Genomic DNA, 25582 nt, shown 5'->3' on the forward strand with positions numbered 1-25582 from the left:
ATGAGAAAACTATAATGAAATAGAAGATGAAATAAAATGAAAAACAAAAGAAATCTCAATCATGACTTTCTTAAAATTCAATTATTTTGCTTGGCTAGGAAACATGCATTAATTATTAAAAATTATAATATGTATAAATGTATAAAAGTGCTCACCACATAGTAGATGCTCAATAAATGGCACTCTTATTTATTTTAAGTGCTTCATGAAACACATTTTTATTAAGCATTTTATATACTGATCTGATATTCCTCAAAATTCAAAAGCTTCCAGCAACACTAAAATGACATTTTTACTTAATATAATATGTATAGTACAGAAGAGTTTTGAATTTATTATTTCTTTGACTTATCTGAAATCTGCATTAATCACTTCTTGGTAAATTTCTTTACACGGTGTTATTTTACCCCCCAAAAATCCAAAAACTGGACTCATAATTTTTCTTATAGGAAAAGGTTAGCTGTCATCCCGAATTTTCTAATGGCTTAAATTAAGAAATATTAGCAGGTGATTAACAAAAAAGCTCATTATGTAATTCTGCTTTAGATAAATTATTTACAATGATTCTAAAAATACTAAGGGAAAAAAAACCCACAGCACACTTGATATATAAACAAACATCCAAATCTTATACACTTGTCAGTCTTTGAATAATGAAGTCTGGGGAAAAATAAATTCACAGACACCCAAGTGAATTGGCAACTGTAAGTGACAGAAGCCCTTCTAAATCCTCTGTTTACACTGGGGATTAGTGGAGTAGATTTTGAGTTGCAAACTGAACAGTCCATGGTCAAGGGAACCTGCTCCCTGTCAGCCCGCAGGGCATAAGGACAAAGCATGGTCCTGGTAGGAAGTGACCCATAAACGTATTCCTACCCAGGATTTATACAAAGCCAGTCTGCCTCACAGAAACTCCATATGACCATTAACTGGCCTGCATGGCCTGCCAGGAGGCCTAATTACAGGTCTACAGAGCCCAATAACAAAAGCTGAAGGGCTTTAGCCTAGGGATGATCTGCTTTATACTGACTTGAGAGAGTCCATATAGAGGATCCCAAAGAAAGAGGTTTAGCTTTAAAATTCTCCCCAGAGATCCGGCATTGTACTCGAGTCTAGAAAGCCCACATGCAACATACTTCAGCTAGGCTTAAACATACCACCCTCTCAAAATTAACATTCAACTACTGTCTGCTTAACATCTGCTCAAACATGGCAAGTTGCTGTGATATTGTTAGACTCTAGCTGATAGCTTTCTTCTTACTAAATATTATTAAGGATAAATAATAGTTATTCAGATATAAACATGTAACTGATGCTAAACAAGTAACATACTTTTTAAATGCAATTTACTTAATGATTCTCTTTAGGAGCACTACTTTATCTTTTTGAATGAACACAGAGCCAAAAATCATGTTTATTATTGGAAATTGAAAGTTAATTTAACATATCAATTTGATTTCACATAAAAGCTATTAAACTTTAGGTACAATTTCTGAAATTTGCAGAAACCATTCTGATAAAAAAAGTTTTAACCAATGCTCAAGTCAATTAAACTAACTAAGTTTTATTCATTTGTTTCTTTTAAAAAGCCTTATTCTTAATTCTTGATAACTTCTTCTGTTTATGTATGTTGGTAGGAGGGGAATGTTTTGCTCACTGTCTCTTCCTTGATAATGACCTCATCACTATAGTGATGCCATAAAAAACTATTTCTACTCACTAATGATTACAGAACACTCAGTTACATGTTAGGTGCTGTTCTAAACACTTTATTACATTATTTAGTTCTCATAAAAATTCTAAAGGTACATATTATTCTCCTTTCATAAATGAAAAAACTGAAGTTCAGCAGGCTTTAACCTCTCTCATGGTTTTATGAGTAAATGATGGAGCTGGGAATGGCACCCAGTCCATCTAACTTGAGAATTTAACCACCATACTATATTGCCTTTGATATCAATTGCTAACATTTACTGAATACTTACTATGTATCAGCATTAATATATCCAGTTTATAGTTGAGGAAACTAAAGGACTACTTACAAAGTTAGTTAGGGAGGCTGAGTATGAATCCAGACTGCCAACATACTATCAAGCAGAAGCCTACTACATGGGGAAAAAGGAAGTCTGAAACTACTTATTTTATGAAATGGAAATTAACTTTTCAATCACTTGGTTGATTTTTTTAAGTATGCCCCACATGAAAGCTTTTCTCACAATAAATCAGCCTATTTCTTGGAGCCACAGATCAGTGATCAGAAAACCTATAGAGCAAAAATCTCCGTTGGCTTTAAATCAGGGTAGCAGAATGGTTTTCAATGCTCCCCGGAAATGGTTCAACATTATTACAGCAATCTCCTTTGTTATTCTCAGAATCACAAATATTTATAGTTAGAATGGAGTTTAGAAAAGTACTGAGACTTCCAAGATCCCATGGCTATGAAGAGAAAAGGTAAGGATTAGGTTTCCAGGTACTTAATGGGTAGCTAAGAGAATAAAATCTAAATTTAACATGCAGCAGAACTGGGATGGAATGAGGCACTGCTAGCTTATTCCTAAGCTTAGCTCCTTGCCTGGGCACAGCGTGCATGTGTGTGTAACTCATCTGTGTTTCACAGTACTTAACCAGCTTCTATCTCAGCAAGTGAGGCTGAAGAACAAAACATTATTGATCATAAAATGTTACTAGGATTTTTCAAAATTATCAGAAATTTTGCTATTACGAACACTCTAGTAGTTATGGAAAAAAACTTTTTTTTCCTGGCTCAAACTCTGATAATTTTTTATTATCAATTAGAAAAAGCTCATTTCAGAATCAAAAGCTTGCTTGAGAATAGAAATTATTTTAATGTAAGGTAACTAGAGCACCATACTTAACAAAACTAAGTATGTATTTGGTAATATTTTCTTTATTTCTTTCTGCCTAACATAACTCAGGGATTTAAACTATGGAGAGAAATAACTCAAGAGTCAGAAATAACTGGATTTGAGTCCTGGTTCTGTCACTTACTAGCTATGCGGTCTTTTACAAACCATTTATGCTTTCAGGATATTTGTAAAATGTTTAATTAGCTCTCCATGCTGTGATGTGAGTCAAATGATAAAAAAGTTATGAAAGTATTTTTAAAACTATAAAGCAAAACCAAAAAGGGTTGTAGACATTATTTAGAAAATAAAATATTACACAGAAATTTTATGATAAAGATTATTTACCATTCACACACTAAAGGAAATTTCTATTTTTTCTTATAACCCTAAAGATAGAATTTTAAAGGTTGCATGTGTCAATGATTCTATTAAAAGTAAAATAAAAAAATTTTTAGAGAAAATTGTATCTTAAAACCATGTTATAACAAGTGTCATCTGATGAAAAATATTTATATCTTATTTTATTTATTTCTTTTAAAAGATTTTATTTATTTATTTGACAGAGAGAGAGATCACAAGTAGGCAGAGAGGCAGGTGGAGGTGGGGCAGGAAGCAGGCTCCCCACTGAGCAGAGAGTCCCATGCGGGGCTTTATCTCAAGACCCTAAGACCATGACCTGGGCCAAAAGCAGAGGCTTAACCAACTGAGCCACCCAGGTGCCCCGAAAAATATTTACATTATAGAAAAATCTCTACTCTAAATTCTTCTTCAGACCTGTGCATCAGATGGCATAAGATGATACTGTGTTTTTGCAGAAAATCCCAATGTCTGGACTGCTGGTAACATGTCAAACAACAGTGAAAGCAAAAGTGATGGAGGCAAATCTTTTAAGTACACTTACTATCTTCCATCTTCCTTCTTCCTCCTGTGTGACATTCATGTTCCATTATCTTTTCTGTCATGCACTATCTTCAAGTTTAAGATTAAAAAGTCAGATTATTGACCAATATCTTCTACGTTACAAGTCAGAGAATTTTTTTGTGTCTTTTAAGTGAATCAGTGGTTCAAATGAGCATACCATCACTTAAAAGGTTTAGTTATCAGTTATGTCCAGATTGTTTCTTCACAATGCCTTGTTCACTAAAGATTAATAGCTGGATTCATAGCTGGCATAGTACCACTCTCTATAGATGCTGCTAAAACCCCTGGGAAAGACTTAGAAGTTTTAGCTCTGGTTCTTGACCATCATGTTTATTATTTCACTGGGAAAATAAGTTCAACACTCATTAAATAATTAAATATTAGTATCAGGTATATGTGAGTAAATATCAGTAGACATGGTATACACAGACAAGGACAAAAAGAATTCAAAAAAGAAGAGAAAGATTATGTGCTGACATGGTCACAAAAGTCATGTGAAAATCTTACTTGAGATTGGATTTAAAGTGCTTAGAGGTGGGAAGAGGAGGGAGGAAGTCATTTCTACAAGAGAAAAAATCATAAGCAAAGATTCATAGGTAGAAAAGAACAAGTAACTCAAAGAATAATGAGTTTAGAAATGAATTCTAATAAATATAGAAAAGTCTGTGGGTCTACTGTACAGGACCCTGGAACCTTAGGCACAGAAACGTAAAATTAATTTTGTAAGAAATTGAGGGCCAATGACTAATTTTGAGCCAATGTAGTAGCATAACCAAATGGTGGCTAAGAAAGAATTATCTATCAGTGGTAATCACAAAAAGCAATGTGGAAATAAGCATTTTCTGATGGCTACCATTTGCCAGGCTCTGGGCTAGACATTTCACATATTATACTTATCTTCACAAAAATCCTATGAGGTAGTTATAATCTTGCCCCTTTACAAACGAGTAAATTATGGTACAGAGAAGTTCCCAAAGCTAAATACTTTCAAAGAGGTAATTTAAATGTGTGATGTGGTTTAGCTGACACAATAGGGGACTACAGTCATATATTGCTGATGAAAATGTAATATTGCAGACACTGGAAAAGTGTGGGTTGTTTCTCAAAAAAGTTAAACACAGAATTACCAAATGGCCCCACAACTTCTTTTCTAGGTATGCAACACCCAAAATTAAAAAATAGGTACCCAAACAAGTACATATATATGCATGTTGATAGCAACACTATTTGGAACAGTCAGAAGGGAGAAGTAACACAAATTTCCATCAATAAATGAACAGATAAATAAATGGTGTACATACAGACAATGGAACACTATTCGGCATAAAAAAGAAATAAAATACTGACCCATGCTACAGTGTGGCTGTACCAACCAAAACATTATGCTAAAAAGCCAAACTCACAGGGTCACACATTGTATGATTCCTTTTATATATATCCAGAATAGATAAATCCACAGAAACCCCAGAGCAGATTGGTGGTTTCAGGGGGTCTGGGGAGTGGAGAGAAACTGCTTCATAGGTAAGAGATTTTATTTTGGAGTAATGGAAATGTTTTGAAAGTAGAGAGAGTTGGTAGTTATACAGCACTGTAAATCTGTTTAACGCCACTGATTTGTTCACTTTAAACAATCACGATTAATCTTATATTACGTGAATTTCATCTCAACAGATTACTTTTTTAAAAAGTAGAGAACTATAGCAAACAAGAAAATATACACATTTGTCATATTCCATTAAAAAAAAAAATACCTCTGTTTTGGTTAACCAATAAACACCAAGGTCACAAAGAGTAAGCAGGGTAAGTAGGCTTAGAACCCTTCCACTTTTCTCTACCACCTCCAGAGAAGAGAACTGATGTTAGGGACCAATTAGGAAATTATGGATTAACCTATGGGTGAAATGTGTGGCATCTAGACTAAGGAGATGGCAGTGGGAAAGATACTAAAAGGATAAATATAAAAAATACTTAAAAATAAGATCATTTATTCTAGTTCAATCATTGCCTCTTAAGAAGTCAAAGATAAAAAAGTTCAAAGCTTTGCATCATAATAAATGGGAAAATGGTAAAAGCATTTTTAAAATGGAAAGAAAAAGAAAGCATGGCACAAACAGTTAATAGGATTTAATCAATATCATAGGATAAACCATTACCTGAGGTTACAACTTAAAGATTCAGTCTTACAAATTTATACGATTCTTCAACCTTTTGTGTCCTGTTGCCATTTGCAAACAACAGAAAAGCAATTCTAGATATAGTCTTAATTTCACATCACCTTTGAATTAAAAGTTAAACAAGAGATATGAAATTTGGTTTTGACTGTAATTTGGTAGTGAACATAAAAAAAATTCTATTAATATGAAGATTTAGCATAACAAAGTATAAATATGTAAGTTTAATGTACAAAAAATATGATCATAACAAATAAAGTAAAATCTATGACTTCAAGTTTATGTTTGGCATAATATGCATACCCTATAATTACATTTTGCTTAATGTTATTTCACTCATACACATGTTTTTTGAAATCATACCACCAATAATTGTTGCCAAATGTTCTAAATATATTTTAATTCCAAACCAATAACACTACTAACAGTCACTCATAAATCAATAACAATACAATGGTTACATATAAAACTTTCTTTGGGATCTGAAGTTGGAAAAAAGGACTAAGGAGCTTTAGGATTTCTTTATACAGAAACCCTATCTACCAGATTATAGTAACTATAAAGCTGAAATAAATCCTGTCTCAAGAATCTAACATACAGCCTTAATTAAGCTTTTCCTTGTACTCAATTTAAGGCCCCAAAGTCAGGATGTTTTCTTTGAGAATCCAAGTAAACTTTCTCCAATGTGACAAAATGGGTGCTACCAGATCTTCCTATCCAGGTACCTCAATGTTCATAGAAGTAGGCTAGACTTTAACAGCCTAAGCTCAAGTTCATCATGTTCCCCCTTCTTTTATTCATTTGTTTTTAATAATCCAGGAACACCTTGTGTCCTTCACTGAAAGACATCTAGAACTTTGACAATTTCTGTATTTGTTTTTATGCTATTCCCCTATCCACCCACCTACTTCTCTCCAAGTCCACACATTCTCATTAAAAGCAGTACTGGATGTTTTCCAAAGGGGTGTAATATGTTATGTCATATTATGAAGCAATATATTCATGGAATTGGTATCAAAATGCAAAGTCTTGGTAAAAATCTTCATCAATGGAAATGGAAAGTAGTGCAGTCCTTTTGCAAAACAATTTAGCAAAAAATGCATAAAAAGTCACTCTAAATATTAATACCCTTTAACTTCATAAGCTCATTTCCAATCAATTCCAAGAAATTCCAAGAAATCAATTCCAAGAAAATAATTTAAAATACAGAAAACATAATTTTTAATAGGATATATATCACAGTGTTACTGATAAGAGGGAAATGCTAGGGACAACATGTTAAATAAAGAAGAAAATTATTAAGTAAATAATGCTACATGTAGCTAAGGTCTGTCCTTTGCTTACCCAGCTAATAAAAGTTTTTTAATTTGTGAATTGTTGTAATATTTTGAGTATGTCTCAAATTCACAGAACCTAGCTCTTTATCCATAACAGAATTTAGAAAATTAAATTAAAATATGAGGGTAACAGCTGGGACCGATATAAACAACTTATACACTGTGAAGTTTGGAGTATCAAATCTGTTTTATTATATGCTTCAAAATCATATTAAAAAATAAAGATAACTGTATAAAACCATGAAATGAAATTCTTTATAGTTATATTAACGGAAACAAATATTTTCTGGACCAAGCACCATAAACATTTTCTTTAAAGCAAGAGTTCGTCCATACTCAAATTATCTACTGGAAATCATTTTTCAAAGCAAAATGCTACTAAAGAATCAATGTACATCATATGCATCATATGCATACATTAATATGCATAATCATATTAAATTTATCTTACGGTATATTTGAGTTAAAATATGAAAAACCTGATAGCAAGCAAAACTATAATATTATATAGAAATTATAATTCTACATAATTAAAGATATAATGGACTGTTAAAGTAATATGGAGTGATATAGAGACTCACAGTCAAAATATTTATCAATATTTATCCCTTTATTATAAGTTACTTCTGTTAGTGATTTATGAAGCTAGTATATCATGTACACTGGTGCTTCCAATCTTTAAACTGTGGACACTGTGTAGAAGCTAAACCAAGAAATCCTTGAATCAATATGTACATATATATTTTCTCAATCAATGAACACTAAAAATACAACTACTAACATCTTGTAGTTTGAAATTATTTTCGAAGTTAAAATAGAATTCTCACTTTCCAAATGGAAATTATGAACTCTTTACAGATCTTTAAAAAGTAAATATTTTAAGAAATATGTACCACTTTGGTGTTATTATTCTAACCCTACCTCATGCTTAACCTTGATAATTTAAATAAGTTATATACATTTTAAAAGCACAATAGGATTCAAAGTAAAATATCAGTACTTAGAAAAGATAACATTGATCTTTTACATTTTTTGAAAAGGTGAAATATTTAATGTCTACACAAATCTGGGCATTATATGTAAAATCAAATTCACTGCATTACTGTTATCATTGAAAAATAAAACATACAGTATTTTCAGGTTAGGTGGTATCCACAACAGTCTAAGAGTTATCCAATGCAATTGGAAAAACTATTATATTACCTTTACCTTGTTTTGTTTAGAAAAATGAAAACATGATTTAAACTCACACTTTATACAAAAGTTAAATCAAAACAGAACATAGTCTTAAATGTAAAAGCATAAAACTTTTAAAAGAACACACAGGAGGAGATTTTCATGATGTGATGCGGGTTTAGGTAAAGAATTCTTAAACATGTCACCAAAAGCACAGTTCACAAAAGACAAAAATCAATAAACTGGACTTTATCAAAATTGAAATTAAAATTGAAACCAATTTTATAAATAAAAAGGTGAAGAATTACCTGCTAGCATTATACTGTAGCAATAAATATTTCCTATAAAATATGGCCATATATATAACCCAAATTTGTAAAGATATATGAAAATAGGTGTTTTGTCTTTGACCCACCTGTAAGCATGTTAAGATTTATTTAGTACTTTTTCATTTAAATAAATTAGGCAAACTTACCAGCAGCTTCAAGAACCAGCTGCAGTCTGGCTTTGGCTTGTTCAGCTGGTGGCTAAAATTCAACCATAAAAGACATTTACAGGTCATTTTAATATATAGAGCTTTATATTAATGTATTATTATGCAAATGTCAGAAAATTTAGAAGACTTTATCATATCACTACTAATATCCGTCCACTTCTTGACAAAATTCCACACAGCAGCTCTACCAATCTACTGAGTCTCTCACCATAGTAATTAAATCACACTTCTCATTATATGATGCAAGAATGAATTTCTTTCATTTTTTTACTGGAAGAGGTTTTGTTTACTATCCAACATCAATCAGCAATAGCATAAATCAGCACCTAAACAGCACCAATCAGTGACAGCCTAAAAACTGCAATGTAATAATGAGGCAAAACCCACACTGCTAATATATTTAACAACATATTATCAAGTTCTGTTATTTTTTTGTCTATAGAAAGGTGTAAAGTGACCTATTAGAATTTAAGTGGCAATTTGACCTCCAATACTTCAGGCAAGTTGTATCCTAAAATCAAATATTTTCTGCTTTCCTAACTATTTGAAAGTCTATTTTAAAATAGATCCAAGCCATAAGCCATAACATGGGTTGTGTCAAAGTTACGGATTTTTATGAAACACTCGTTAAAAACTCTTTTTAACACTTGAGACTGTACTTCACTATACATTTATGAAGATGTCAGCAAGTGACTAAATAACCTCATGTTTAAATATGATACCATCATTTAAGATTTAACATAAGATTATTGTAATATTTCTCAGTGAAAAAATGGTTTGAATGAAAGAATTAAATACAATATAGAAAGAAGATGTACAAGGTTTAAGAATGTGAGTGGTGCTTCTGAAAAAACTGTAAGAAACAGGATGGAAGAGTAGCAGTTAAGACAAGAAGAAAGACGGAGGAGTCTTTCATATCCTAGAACAAGGGTTGACAATCTATAGCTCTAGACCGGTGACCTGGTTTTGTAAATAAGTTTTATTGGAACAGCCATGCCCCTCTGTTTGTGTAGTGTCTATGGGTGCTTTTGTGCTCAGTCCAACAACAGCAGAATCATTTTTTTCGTGGCAGGAAAATTCTGGCCAGCAAAGCCTAAACTATTTACTATTTGGGGAATAGTAGGGAAACATTTTAGGGAAACATTTGCAGATCTTCCCACAGAAGACAGAGAGACTCAGAACAATTTGAAACAGTGGTGAAGGAGAGGAGATCTGTACTATTTTAGCAATTCACTTGATGAAAGGAATGTGACTGGAGGTTACTAGCTCAGCGAGAAAGCAATGAGAGACAATGAGGGCCTGAGATGGAGCAGTGGTGGTAAGAAGAACTACATTTGAGAAATAATTACTTGGTAACACGAAAGGACTGACTGGATAGGACCGAATGAGGAGCTGACAAACTTAAAAACAGTACTTTATGTTATGTGTGTAGAGAAAATGCTACACAAGTGAGCTTTATAAAGTTACCAAGTACTGAAAATATGTAACCTCAAGTTAAGATATCACAGCAAACTATCAATAGAAGACTGTGACATCTCCTGAATAGAAGTTCTCTAAGAGCTATAAACTCAACTGCCTATGGGGGTCAAGCAGTTTAATATAAACATTTATGATGACAAAAGGCAAATGACATTTGGCCTCAGTATCAGGGATCACGGTGAGGGTACAGAACAGTGCAGCATGTGACCTACTCAAGGCAGAAGTTGAGACTCAGCACCAACTCACTGTTGTCATACAGAAATGCAAACTCAGGGTTACAACATTCCTTGATTTTTCATAAGACTTTAAGTTTCCATAAAGACCCTACTGTGTGGGACAAAGAGTACCTCTAAGGGCCAGGTTCAATCCCAAAACAGACAATTTGTGACCTCTGCCATCTACTTAAAACACACAGTAAAAACGTGATACTTTGTGCAATATAACATAAGTAGAATGGCATGAAGGAAATGATATTCTAACTAGCAGGTCTCAACCAAGCTAAGAATTATGAAGCATACATTTCAGAGTGTTGTTCTAGGAAGTCCTTAGATAGAAAAATGTTAGACACTTTACTGGTTAAGATATTTCATGGGAAAGTTTCATGCATTTTATTAGGAAAATTATTTTAACAATTCAGAAATATTTAAGACATAGAAAAATAAGCAGGATGATGAGTACCCATATTGTCCCCCACCAAAAACAATATTGTTAAAGTCTCCAATCCTACAAAATTCCCCTCTGTGGCAGCTCCCACCACCCTCTATTTATAACCATGTTCTTAAAAATATGGTAATTCCCATTCCTAAAGAAAGATGATTGATATTTCTGATAAAAATGCCTGTTAAGACATATTTATATTTTCATTAATTTCTCTAACAATCTATAATATAGGATTCATATTCAAAGATAAAGAAAACCAGAGCAGTTTAGTAACTTGCCTCTACTAGTAAATGGCAGACTGAAATGAAAGACCTTCTGACTCCAAATTTCAGGATCCTTCTAACTAAATCACTAGGACAGTCATGAAGTCAAAGCAATTAATCCCATAGATATAAAAGCATAAAGATGAGTTTTTAATTATGTTCAAAAGAAAAATCTGTCCAAAATAATACATTTGTCCTAGTAGGTGAAATATGATGACATTCTAAATACATTTGCTTATACAAATATAACTTGCTAAATTTTAGCAATACAGGGAGAACTTCAACTATGAGTAAAAATACATTGCTGGACTTGCCAGACTTTTAAAATTTGTATTTTATAAATATTTTTACTCTTATAAATACTTAAGTCATTTTTCAAGCATTTTTCTTGGATAGAGTATCAAATATGAATGTTCTCTCACTTTTCATTCATTTGCAAATATCTTTCTTTTACCATTACTAGTGAGTAAGTTGAATGGATATGGGATTGCAATCTCTATCACCTGCCTCTCAAATTCTTTCCAAGGGCTCTGCTACATTGATTCAACCTCGAGTTTGTCCCAGAAGAAGAAAAGAATCACAATGGCTGAGAATCATGGCTGAGAACCTCTAGGAGTTGCTTGGGTCCGAAGTAGATGAGTTTGAGTTGGGAGCAGGAAAGAGGCAGTCTGATTTCTGTTGCCATCATTCTATTTGCTATCTATAGTTACTTTTTAAAGAAAAGATTAAGTAGAACGAAGAAAGAGAATATACAGCTAAAAGAACAATTTATACTAATCCATTTTTAGTTAGGTATCACCATACTAACTGGCTTAGAATGAAAATACCTTTAAGGGCTTAAGCGCCAAAATTTCGAAATTTTAATGTGTATTACACTTCAGGGATTAGTATGAATTCCATCTAAAATTGGTAAATGGTACTAATCTTATTCAGAACTAGAAACTTAACCTTATTCAATAAATAAGAATGTAATACCAAATAGAAAGGCATGTACTTCAATTTCTTAATATAAGAACTGTAAAATGAGGACATAATTAAGAATACAATGTCACAATTATAGTGTATGAAGCAAACTTATGGATTAAAAATTCATATTCCATTAAGAAATAATATTCCTTACATCAAAATTAGGAGCATAATTAAACAAATATCACCAAAACTGAATTATAGAGTCTATAATTGTTGTTCCCTGCCAAAATTTAACATTAACATGAACAGAAGAGTAAAGACAGTATGAACTTATACTGTAAGTCTTTAAAGGTCATATATTTTTTTCCCCAAGTGTAATGTTTTTATTTATACCTTAAGCACGAGTCTGAGTTTGCTACCTGGAATTAACTCCTCTTGAAAGAAAATTTGATTCATTCACTCCCAAGTCCATGTGATCGATTATGGAGTATCTCGCATGGGTAAGGCACAGTACTCACTTTTACCTCTGAAAGGGACCTAGTGCCTATGAAAACAGCACTGTGTTTTTCCAGTTTGTTGTAAAGATCATATTAAAGTTAAAACATTATTACATTATATGGTATGATATCCATAAAAATAAATTAGTAGATAATGTACCATTATTTTAACTCCCTTAAAGAAAATTATACTTGTGCTAAAAATTCTTATCATTTAGGGCTTAAAATTTCTAAATTGATAGTGGTCTTTTGGTTAGGGGGAAAGGGATTGGTAGTCTTTCTATTGCCATGGATTCTCCACAGCTGCTCTGTTCCGTTCCCTCTCTTTGGTAGCTAGTATACTTCCTTAACTTCATTTGTAAGCCCTCATATTATAGAAGAGTATCTACTTTCTTAAGAAGAAACAAGTGCTCCTAAGATGAAACTAAAAGATAAGTCCTCCTATGGCTTAGGGAGGCGATGATCTTCAATGTCTAGACTTGTTCCCTTAACTTTGGATTTACTCTTATTTAGTCCAATCCCCTGAGTTCTTTATAAATTGACAGCAGGTCTAGAATCTTGAAAGAGTGCCAAAGCTAACATTCAAAACCAGCACAATCCTTGGAGCCACAACTGTATTTATGAAAAACAAGAAGCAGAGAAGCAAGCCCATCTTTATATAAACCAGTTTACACACTAAACTATTTAAACTCTTTGTTCGCTCTTCCTATTTCCATCCATGTTCAGCCAGCTCCCTGAAGCCCTGGCCACCACTGTGGAAATCCTGGGAGTTGATGAGACAATAGCTATCCCAGCTGCCAATAACACCTTTGGGGGTTATAGGGAAATAGAAAGTCTGAAAAAAAGACTGTGGCTTTGCTAAAAGAGCACTATAGCTTGGAAAATAAATTAGCAGCATTCTGCAAAATCAAAATTAAGATTGGATTTAAGCAGTTTTTAGCTATCTCTCTCAATTTCAAATAATCGTATGCTCTTTTTATACAAAAAAGGTATACAGAGGGCTCTGGAAAGACAGTAAATATATGTTTAATTTTATAAGAAATTACCAAACTGTTTCCAAAGCTGTTTTATATTCCCACAAGCAGTGTACAGGAGTTTCAGTTGCTCCACATCTTAGTCATGACTTAGTATAATGAGCCTTTTTAATTTCCAAAATTCTAAAGTGGTTTTAAGCTCTTTGTGGTTTTAATCAATGTTTCCCCAATGATTAATAGAGGTGATCATCTTTTCATGTGCTCCTTATCCATAACTTTCCTTGGAAAATGGATGTTCAAATTTTTTGCCAAACTTCTATTGGATTGTTTTCTTTTATTAGTTTAATTAATTAATTAATTTTATCCAAGACTTTATTAAAATTCAAGTTAGTTAACATATAGTGCAGTATTAGTTTCAGGAGTAGAATCTAGCGATTCATCACTTACAATTAATACCCACTGAGCATCAAGACAAGTGCCTTCCTTAATGCCTATCACCCAGTCAGCCCATCTCACCTCCCCTCCAGCAGTCCTCAGTTTGTTCTCTAGAGCTAACTCTTTAATGGTTTGCCTTAATGGTTTATTCCCTTCCCCTATGTGGTATATATACACAATGGAATACTATGCAGCCATCAAAAGAAATGAAATCTTGTATTTTGCAATGATGTGGATGGAACTAGAAGGTATTATGCTGAGTGAAATAAGTCAATCAGAGAAAGATAATTATCATATGATCTCCCTGATATGAAAAATTTGGGAGGCAACGTGGGGGCTTGAGGGGTAGGGAAGGAAAAAATGAAACAAGACGGGATCAGGAGGGAGACAAACCATAAGAGACTCTTAATCTCACAAAACAAACTGAGGGTTGCTGTGGGTAGACATCCATATCCTTCCCAGCCAACATGACAGACACTCCTAAGAAAGCATAAGCTACCTGAAAAAACCTAACATCTTTTTTGAAAAAATAGTTATTATTTACTGTATGCTTTAACATTCCAGACCCTGAGCTAAGCACATTATATATATCTCACTTAACAAAATTCTCATAACAATTCTGACAAGGCAGGTACTTTTAATGCTATTTTTTAGATGAAGAATAAATTACCTTAAGTCACAAAGATGGTAAGGTGGCAGAGCTTGAATTTAACCCAGATCACAAAATCTAGTGCTCTTAATAACACTATATTGTCTCTCAGCTTGAGATCCATTTGATTATTAACTTTCAAGGGGAAAAAAAGGAGATAAGTCTAATCATTTTTAATTGCTAGGAAAGACTGTACAAAGTTAAAACTAAATTTTCTTTAGTCTTTTGGATGTTAACATTAATGATCTTAAAGGTTGTGAGAGCCATCTAAAAATCTCATTTTCATCAAGATTTTCCAGATGAGTAACTTCTAAAATATTAAACATGTTCACAGTACAGGTACTGTGTTGCTTCCTTTAACGTGAATGCAATCTCACTATGACAGAGACACATATCAACAGCTTATCATATTTCTGGCTACATTTCATTTTAACAGTTACTATAATTCTATCTCTTAAGATCAAGGTCTAAGCTAGAAATATTACAAGTAGCTTAAAAGTAGATTTATCTTGCCTCTAGAACTTAGCACCACGTTGGTTTAAACAAAGACCCAAGAAGAAACGAACAGAATTAAACCAACAACAAAAAATAGCCCATTCTCAATAGCAAATTCATCTTAGAGCTTTACCAAGCATTTTCTCTAAACAGCTTCAGGGTTTGCAAAAAAGTTATTTAACAATTATTTTCTTTATTAAAAATCAGAAAAGGATGTCATTTTACAGATCCATTTTATAGATGAAGAAGTTAAAGAGGTAAATCTGAACCTAAGGGTACAACATCTTTGAGGACCTGTATAAGAAACCTTTATTCATAACTCAATACTGTTATTTACAAAACAGTGTTGCTCATTTACAACACAAATACACAGCCATGTTTATTTGTTCTAAACTGTCTATGGCTACAAATGGCAGGGCTGAGGAGCCCTGGTAGAGATTATACAGCCCACAAAGCCTAAAATATTTATCTGGCTCTTTATAGAAAAGACTGACCACCAATTTAGATGACTACAGCTGTATCCTTTCCACTTAACTTTTCCATCCTAAACACAGCTGCTGAAGTTATCTTCACAAGGCAAGGTTCTAAATTACTGCTTAAAAAAGACCTTTGTGACTCTCCACTGCTTCCACAGTTAAGCATAAATGTTTCACCTTAATTTCTTTTTAAGACTTTATTTATTTATTTGACAGAGAGAGATCACAAGTAGACGGAGAGGCAGGCAGAGAGAGAGAGAGAGAGAGAGAGAGAGAGAGAGGAGGAAGCAGGCTCCCTGCTGAGCAGAGAGCCCAATGCGGGACTTGATCCCAGGACCCTGAGATCATGACCTGAGGCGAAGGCAGCGGCTTAACCCACTGAGCCACCCTGGTGCCCCTCACCTTAATTTTTAATTAGCAACAATAATTTCCCAAGCTTATTCTTTTATTCTTATTTTTCAACCATTTCTGCACTCAATCCAATATTTCAGCAATACACAGACTCTCAGTATTTCTCAACCATGCCCTGCATTTTCCTCCGAGTGTTTTCACTTATGCATAATGCTCTACCTGAATTTCTATTCCCTTGTATCCTTAGTTGTAGAAGTGCTGAAATGCCAACATCTTTATCCAACCCCACATAGGTGGAAGGATACACTATGGACTATTTAACAACTCATACAGGACTCAAGATCTTTGTGAAAATGCTATAGGCTATCTCTCTATTCTTTCAAAATGAGTGCCCTCTCTCCTCTTTAGTTCCCTTCATTCCTACCCCAACTACGGAGCCTCACCACCTAACCACCTTTTAACAGAACTCCAGAACACTTACATTTAGAAAGGAAGTAGCTTTATATGAAAGCTAAGTAGATGAAGTAGAAATGTTCTCTGCTCTGTGGAGCCAAGGTAGGTAGGGAGATAGGGGAAAAAGTATGAGTAATTTAATGTAAGTGTGGAAGCATAAGAAAGAAATGGGAAGAAACAACAAACCCAAATAGTCATTTATTTGTACTGGCTACACAACTGTGCTACCAAGTAGAAATGTTTACATAACATTTCCTTGTAAGGAACTGACATTTCTTCTTCCCCTCCCCCGCCCTTTTTAAAAATTTCTTTTCAGCGTAACAGAATTCATTGTTTTTGTACCACACCCAGTGCTCCATGCAATCCGTGCCCTCTCTAATACCCACCACCTGGTTCCCCCAACCTCCCACCACCGCCCCCACTTCTAGCCCCTCAGATTGTTTTTCAGAGTTCATAGTCTCTCATGGTTCACCTCCCCTTCCAATTTCCCTCAACTCCTTTCTCTTCTCCATCTCCCCTTGTCCTCCATGTTATTTGTAATGCTCCACAAATAAGTGAAACCATATGATAATTGACTCTCTCTACTTGACTTATTTCACTCAGCATAATCTCTTCCAGTCCCGTCCACGTTGCTACAAAAGTTGGGTATTCACCCTTTCTGATGGAGGCATAATACTCCATAGTGTATATGGACCACATCTTCCTTATCCATTCATCTGTCGAAGAGCATCTTGGTTCTTTCCACAGTTTGGCGACCGTGGCCATCGCTGCTATAAACATTGGGGTACAGATGGCCCTTCTTTTCACTACATCTGTATCTTTGGGGTAAATACCCAGTAGTGCAATTGCAGCATCATAGGGAAGCTCTATTTTTAATTTCTTGAGGAATCTCCACACTGTTCTCCAAAGGGGCTGCACCAACTTGCATTCCCACCAACAGGGTAAGAGGGTTCCCCTACTCCACATCCTCTCCAACACGTTGTTTCCTGTCTTGCTAATTTGGGCCATTCTAACTGGTGTAAAGTGGTATCTCAATGTGGTTTTAATTTGAATCTCCCTAATGGCTAGTAATGATGAACATTTTTTCATGTGTCTGATAGCCATTTGTATGTCTTCATTGGAGAAATGTCTGTTCATATCTTCTGCCCATTTTTTAATATGATTGTCTTGTTTTGTGTGTGTTGAGTTTGAGGAGTTCTTTATAGATCCTGGATATCTACCTTTTGTCTGTACTGTCATTTGCAAATATCTTCTCCCATTCCGTGGGTTGCCTCTTTGTTTTGTTGACTGTTTCCTTTGCTGTGCAGAAGCTTTTGATCTTGATGAAGTCCCAAAAGTTCATCATCTCTTTTGCTTCCTTTGCCTTTGGAGACATATCTTGAAAGAAGTTCCTGTGGCTGATATCGAAGAGGTTACTACCTATGTTCTCCTCTAGGATTCTGATGGATTCCTTTCTCATGTTGAGGTCTTTTATCCATTTTGAGTTCATCTTTGTGTACGATGTAAGAGAAAGGTCGAGTTTCATTCTTCTACATATAGCTGTCCAGTTTTCCCAGCACCATTTATTGAAGAGACTGTCATGAAAAATCCAAAAGACTCCACCCCCAAACTACTAGAACTCATACAGCAATTCAGCAACGTGACAGGATACAAAGTCAATGTACAGAAATCAGTGGCTTTCTTATACACTAACAATGAAAATACAGAAAGGGAAATTAGAGAATCGATTCCATTTACTATAGCACCAAGAACCATAAGACACCTGGGAATAAACCTAACCAAAGAGGTAAAGGATCTGTACTCGAGGAACTACAGAACACTCATGAAAGAAATTGAAGAAGACACAAAAAGATGGAAGACCATTCCATGCTCATGGATCAGAAGAATAAACATTGTTAAAATGTCTATACTGCCTAGAGCAATCTACACTTTTAATGCCATTCCGATCAAAATTTCACCGGTATTTTTCAAAGTGCTGGAGCAAATAATCCAAAAATTTGTATGGAATCAGAAGAGACCTCATGTTGCTAAGGAAATGTTGAAAAACAAAAATAAAACTGGGGGCATCACGTTACCTGATTTCAAGCTTTATTACAAAGCTGTGATCACCAAGACAGCATGGTACTGGCATAAAACAGACACACAGACCAGTGGAACAGAGTAGAGAGCCCAGATATGGACCCTCAACTCTACGGTCAAATAATCTTCGACAAAACAGGAAAAAACATACAGTGGAAAAAAGACAGTCTCTTCCTTTTTTTTTTTTTGACCGCTAAACCGAGATTCTCCCATGGAAGGAGGAAATTAGGGCTTTTTATATGCATCAGTTATTTATATGTTAGGTCTCTCAGGAATTCCAAAATAAGTCTATGTAAAACAAATTATTTTTAGTAATATTCTTGACATGGCATTGAAGTTAAAGTAAAATTTGATTTAATAATACAGTTGTTTATATTTTAAAAGGCAGAGCACAAATAATTTTGAAGTTTCCTAAAATTTCTCAAAATGAATGTGTGGTAACATGTAGGGATAAACATTCATATGGTTCTAAATTCTATTTTATTACCCTCTCTTTTTAGCATCTTCATAGCCATCTATTTCTCCTATCTCAATTTTAAATATCAGCATATCCTTCACTCCATAAATATTAATATTTTAGGATGGGGTGTGAGATATTATTTTAAGCAATTATATAAATGTCTTTCCTGATCCCTGTAGGATATGGTGGTTTAGAATAATACCTTCTACATTTTAAATCCTTTGTAGTATTGCAGCAGCAATTTTTTAAAAGATCTTTTTAAACATTTTATTTATTTGTCAGAGAGAGAGAGAGGGAAAGAGAGCACAAGCAGGGGGAGTAGGGGTAGAGGGAGAAGCAGGTTCCCTGTTAAGCAAAGAGCCCAATGTGGGACTCGATCTCAGGACCCTGGGATCATGACCTGAGCTGAAGACAGACGCTTAACCAACTGAGTTACCCAGCCATCCCACAACAGCATTTTTTTTTTAAAGATTTTATTTATTTACTTGACACAGAGAGAGAGATCACAAGTAGGCAGAGAGGCAGGCAGAGAGAGAGGGGGAAACAGGCTCCCTGCTGAGCAGAGAGCCCGATGTGGGGCTCGATCCCAGGACCCTGGGATCATGACCTGAGGTGAAGGCAGAGGCTTAACCCACTGAGCCACCCAAGAGCCCCCTCACAGAACTTGATAAAATTTTCTGTTTTATTCCAAGTTATAATTTCTATCTTTGAATGAAGTTACTTTGCCCCTAAAGGATCTTCCAAAATTATTTTTTTGAAGCATTTTCATCACTAAAAAGATGAGGTAAAAGCACTAAAACGTTTTTAAAACAGGTTTTTTCCTCAAGAATATTCAACCATTTAAAATTGCAAGAAAAAACTGTAAGATACCTAGGGATAAACCTAACCAAAGATGTAAAAGATCTGTACTCTGAAAACTTTAGAACACTTATGAAAGAAATTAAGGAAGACAAAGAAATGTAAAAACATTCCATGTTCATGGATTGGAAGAACAAATATTAAAATGTCTATGCAACCCAAAGGCATCTACACATTCAATGCAATCCTTATCAAAATACCACCAGCATTTCTCACAGAGCTGCAACAAACAATTCTAAAATTTGTATGGAACCATGAAAGACCCCGAATAGCCGAAGGAGTGTTGAAAAGAAAACCAAAGCTGCTGGCATCAAAATCCCAGACTTCAAGCTGTATTGCACAGGTGTAATCATCAGGGTGGTATGGTACTGGCACAAAAACAAACACATAGATCAATGGAACAGAGTGGAGAACCCAGAAATGGACCCTCTACTCTATGGTCAACTAATCTTCTTCAACAAAGTAGGGAAGACTATCCAATGGAAAAAGGATAGTCTCTTCTATGGTGTTGGGAAAATCAGACAGCCACATGTGGAAGAATGAAATGGGGCCACTTTCTTACACCATACACACACAAAAAAACTCAAAATGGATGAAAGACCTACATATGAGATAGGAACCCATCAAAATTCTAGAGGAGAACACAGGCAGCAATCACTCTGACCTGGGCCTTAGCAACTTCTTGCTAGATACATCTCCAGAGGTAGGGAAACAAAAGCAAAAATGAACTACTGGAACTTTATCAGGATAAAAAGCTTTTGCACAGCAAAGGAAACAATCTGTAAAACTAAAAGGTAACCTACAGAATGGGGGAAGATATTCACAATTCACATATCAGATAAAGGGCTAGGTTCCAAAATCTATAAAGAACTTATCAAACTCAACACCCAAAACCCAAAAATCCAGTCAAGAAATGGGCAGAGGACATGAGCAGACATTTCTCCAAAGAAGACATCCATATAGCTAACAGACACATGAAAAAATGCTCAAAATCATTCAGCATCAGGGAAATATAAATCAAAACCACAATGAAGTATCACCTCACACCTGTCAGAACAGCTAAAATGAACAACTTAGGAAACAACAGATGCCGGCCAGGATGTGGAGAAAGGAGAATCTTCTTACACTGTTGGTGGGAATGCAAACTGGTACAACCACTCCATAAGACATATGGAGGTTCCTTAGAAAGTTAAAAACAGAATTACCCTACAACCCAGCAATTGCACTAACTAGGTATTTATCCAAAGGACACAAACATAATGATTTGAAGGGGCATTTGCACCCCAATGTTTATAGCAGCAATGTCCACAATAGCCAGAATATGGAAAGAGCCCAAATGTCCATCCAATGAATGGATAAAGAGGTGGTGTGTGTTTGTACACACATGCAATGGACACACACACACACACACACACACACACACACTGGAATATTACTCAGCCATTGAAAAGGATGAAATCCTGCCTTTGCAATGACGTGGATGGAACTAGAGGGTATTATGGTAAGCGAAATAAATTAGAGAAAGATAAATATCATATGATTTCACTTATATGTGGAATTTAAGAATCAAAAGAGATGAACATAGGGGAAGGGAAGGAAAAATAAAATCAAAACAGAGAGGGAGGCAAACTCTTAACTAAGAGACTCTTAACTCTAAGAAACAATCTTGAGGGTTGCTGGATATGAGGAGAATGGGGGTCACAGGGTAGTTGGGTAATAGGAATTAAGGAGGACATTTGATGTAATGAACACTGGGTGTTATATGCAATTGATGAATCACTAAATTCTACCCCTGAAACTAAAAAAAGTACAGAATCATTTTCTTAAAAAAATTATTTATTTATTTATTTGTCAGCGAGAGTGACGGGGGAGAGAACATGAGAGAGGGAGGGGAAGTACAGAGGAAGAAGAGGCTCCCCACTGAGCAAAGAGCCTGATGCTGGACTTGATCCCAGGACTCTGGGATCATGACCTGAGCCAAAGGCAAACGCTTAACTGGCTGAGCCACCCAGGTATCCCCAGAATCATTTTTTTTAAAGGATCTTATTCATTTATTTGAGGGAGAGTGAGAGAGAAAGAGCATGAGCAGCAGGAAGGGCAATGGGAGAAGGAAGAGCAGATTCCCGACTAAGCACAGAGTCTAATGACACAGGCCTCAATCCCAGGACCCTGAGATCATGACCTGAGCCAAAGTCAGATGTTTAATCAACTAAGCCACTCAGGTGCCCCCAGAATCATTTTTATAATATTGTAACTCTACTGTGTGTATTACAATGGAGCCTATTATTTTCATAGAAGACGCTATAATTAGTCATTTTTTAAAATCATGAATTTTAAAACACAAACCATGGATGCACTTAATTTTAAGCTATTATTAATTGGATATTTATTATTTAAATTTCATGGCTATATATAATCTTTTGATCAATTTTTAATAAATGAATTTTTGGGGGAAAAACATTCATTAAATATCGTGTTGTCTGAAACACTGCTCAAAATGGGTAATGATACAAATAAACCCAAATAAGGTCAAATAAATATTTATATTTCTATAAACAAGTTATAGAAAATAATTAACTTGATTTGAATGATTTACTAAGAGATTTTCTAAATGAAATAGCTACAATCAGGGTATGTTTCACATATTCCCAACAATTTATATGGGCAAGAGAAAAAAAGGCAAAAGGGAAAAGACTGAGTGTCAGAAGAACTGTATGTGAGCCTTGACTGTGTAACCTCTAAGAGCTTTAGTGTCCTCATCCATGCAAGCATGTTTATCACAAATTTTCTGAAAAATATAAATGTGTGCCCAAAAGGAGAATGGTTACATAAATTATGGTCCAACTCCATGATGGAAACAGCACAGTAATCAAGTTTTAATTAATTAATTAATTACTTTGAGAGACGCAAAAGCGCATAAGCGCACACGAGTGGGGTGGGGTGGGGGATGGGATGGGAGGTATAGTGAGAGGGAGAGAGAGAATCTCCATCAGACTCCTATAACCCTGAGATCATAACCCAAGATGAAACTAAGAGTTGGACAACTGAGCTACCCAGGTTCCTCAATTTTTTTAATGATTTAAAGACATTATATAACTTAGACAAATACTAAAATCGTATTTTTATGACTACAAAATTATATAAAAATGATTCAGATTTGTAAAAACATTAAAATTTAAAAATAAAATGTATATCCTAGAAATAACTAAAAACAATATGGCAAAATGGTAATAACAGTTATTTTCTATCGTTAATCCTATTTTCCAAGTTAGATTTTGTTGGATAGACAAGGGAAAATGGGTATTATGACAAAAGGAAAAATCTTTAAAGATAAAAAATTAAAACTTTGAAAAGTATTAAATTTTTTCACATTTCACTAAAAATTATGTCTGTGTCATGCATTTTGATGTACTAAAGTTTGCTGTAAAACTGCACGAACTCTTTAAGTTTTCCCTATTATCTGACATTTGACACTCATTCTTACTACTACCATAAAGGTAAAGACGTATTTTGCTAAGAGGTAAATTTTATAACAGATAAATGTACTAGCCTATTGTCTCAGGAGAGCTGTGATCAATAATTTGCTTAAGTAATAATTCACAATAATGTAGACAGTCAAACACTGGTCTTTTTTGTTTGTTTGTTTTTATTTAGTTGTCAGAGAGAGAGAGAGGGAGAGAGAGCGAACATAGGCAGACAGAATGGCAGACAGTGGCAGAGGGAGAAGCAAACTCCCTGCCGAGCAAGGAGCCCGATGTGGGACTCGATCCCAGGATGCTGGGATCATGACCTGAGCCGAAGCAAACTCTGGTTTTTTTGGTTGACCTTAATCTAATCACAAACCTACTTCACAATTCATCATAATTTATGATTTCTCCTTAAGAAAAGCCCAAATTCATGGTTGTTTTAGTATGATTAAAAAGTATTGCAGAGCTTTGTTTTCTAACTTAACTTGCTAATTTTTAGAATTCTAATGTAGCGAGGGCACGTAATGTACATATATAATGAATACATTATTTCTTGGGTTTTCATTTCATTCTAAAATACTTTCTTGCTAGTTTCCTCCTGACCCCACCTTGCTGACCTAAAAAATGAGGTAAATTAAACCTTATTTTTATCTTTGAAAATTGTCATGCTAATAAAATCTGGTAATTAAAAGTACTGCTTTTATAAACTTTAAAAAATACCTACCATTAAAGGGCATCAAAACAATACATTATAGTGACGTGAGTATGGTAACCTCAAGGCTTTGCCACTCGACTAATGACCACTTTTTTTTTTTTTTTCAATTTGGCTACTGTACCAAAATGACAGCTGATTTTTCACATTCATGAAGAATGTAGTTTTATTCCTGATTAGTTTTACCATATATTTTGTTCTGTATTTGTTTATGAAGTTATGAGAAACAAAATATTCCAATAAGGAAAACAAATACACTTATAAAAAAACCTTAAAGTTAAACCATATGAAATGCTGATATGCAATCTTTTTTTTAAAAAAGATTTTATTTATTTATTTGACAGACAGATATCACAATTAGGCAGAGAGGCAGGCAGAGAGAGAAGGAGGGAAGCAGGCTCTCTGCTCAGCAGAGATACTGGACCTGAGCCTAAGGCAGAGGTTTTAACCACATGAGCCACCCAGGCGCCCCTATGCAATCATTTTTTAATCGTAAAAGTTTGGTTCAACCTAAAAAGAGAATTCACATGGTGGGGGATGGGGCCAGGGTAGGGCTAGCTTTTCAGGCAGAAGCAACAGAAGAAATTATAAAGGAAAAAGAGACAGGTTTGGCTGCATAAAAATATTCAATTTTATATAGAAAGCATTCAGCAACACAGAAGTGAAACACAATGCAACATAGTAACAGTAAAATTATTAGCAACAGATTTAACCAGAGGTTTAGAGCTTCATTTCAAAACAGTCCCTAACAGCTGATAGTCAAATCATTAGTTCCTAAAAGATGAGAAGGAAAGAGCATTAAGACAAGTCCCACAATGAAAAGGCAGCTGGTCAAATTTCTCCTTAGATTTCTCTGGTAGAATTTACCATCATTATTATTAAAATATGCAAATTAAAAATGTTTAAATGGTAGGTAATGCTAGGCAATGATGTAAAACTCTATTACTTCAAGAGTGGTCTTATAAATTGATGCACTTAGAGACAGCAATTTGAAAAATGTGAAAGGAGCCCAAGGAGTATTCATACTCAAAGAATACTTCTAATTTGGGGGCTTAGAAGAATATTTTTTAAAAGAAAATATTTAAAATACGAAAGAGTTATGACCATTCAGATATTTTAAATACTTTCCTATTAAAAGTGAGGGCAGGAAATAACCTAAATCTCCAATAATAAAGAGCTAATGAAGCAAATCTACTTAGTAAGATGCAGTATATCTTTTAAAAACAATGATAATGTTAAAAACTTAAAGTAGGGAAAACTGCCTACTAACCAGAAAATGACAGAGTATTATATATTAAGAATATCTAAAATATTTATACCTTTTGACACAGGATTTTCATTTCAAGAATCTACTCCAAGTTAACCATTTAAGATACCAAGATCAATGCAGACAGATG

General features: G+C 34.4%; 1 protein-coding gene across 1 annotated transcript in view; it reads right to left on the minus strand.

Moving 5' to 3' along the window:
- The window catches only part of RSRC1 (arginine and serine rich coiled-coil 1), a 414049-nt gene that overhangs the window by 158410 nt on the left and 230057 nt on the right, over positions 1–25582 (minus strand). The window contains exon 6 of the mRNA XM_032343364.1: positions 8948–8999. Coding sequence (XP_032199255.1) covers positions 8948–8999 — 52 coding nt within the window. The remainder of the gene's footprint in view (positions 1–8947; positions 9000–25582) is intronic.

Source organism: Mustela erminea, chromosome 1 (genome assembly GCF_009829155.1).
Source record: "Mustela erminea isolate mMusErm1 chromosome 1, mMusErm1.Pri, whole genome shotgun sequence".
NCBI classification, from domain to species: Eukaryota; Metazoa; Chordata; class Mammalia; order Carnivora; family Mustelidae; genus Mustela; species Mustela erminea.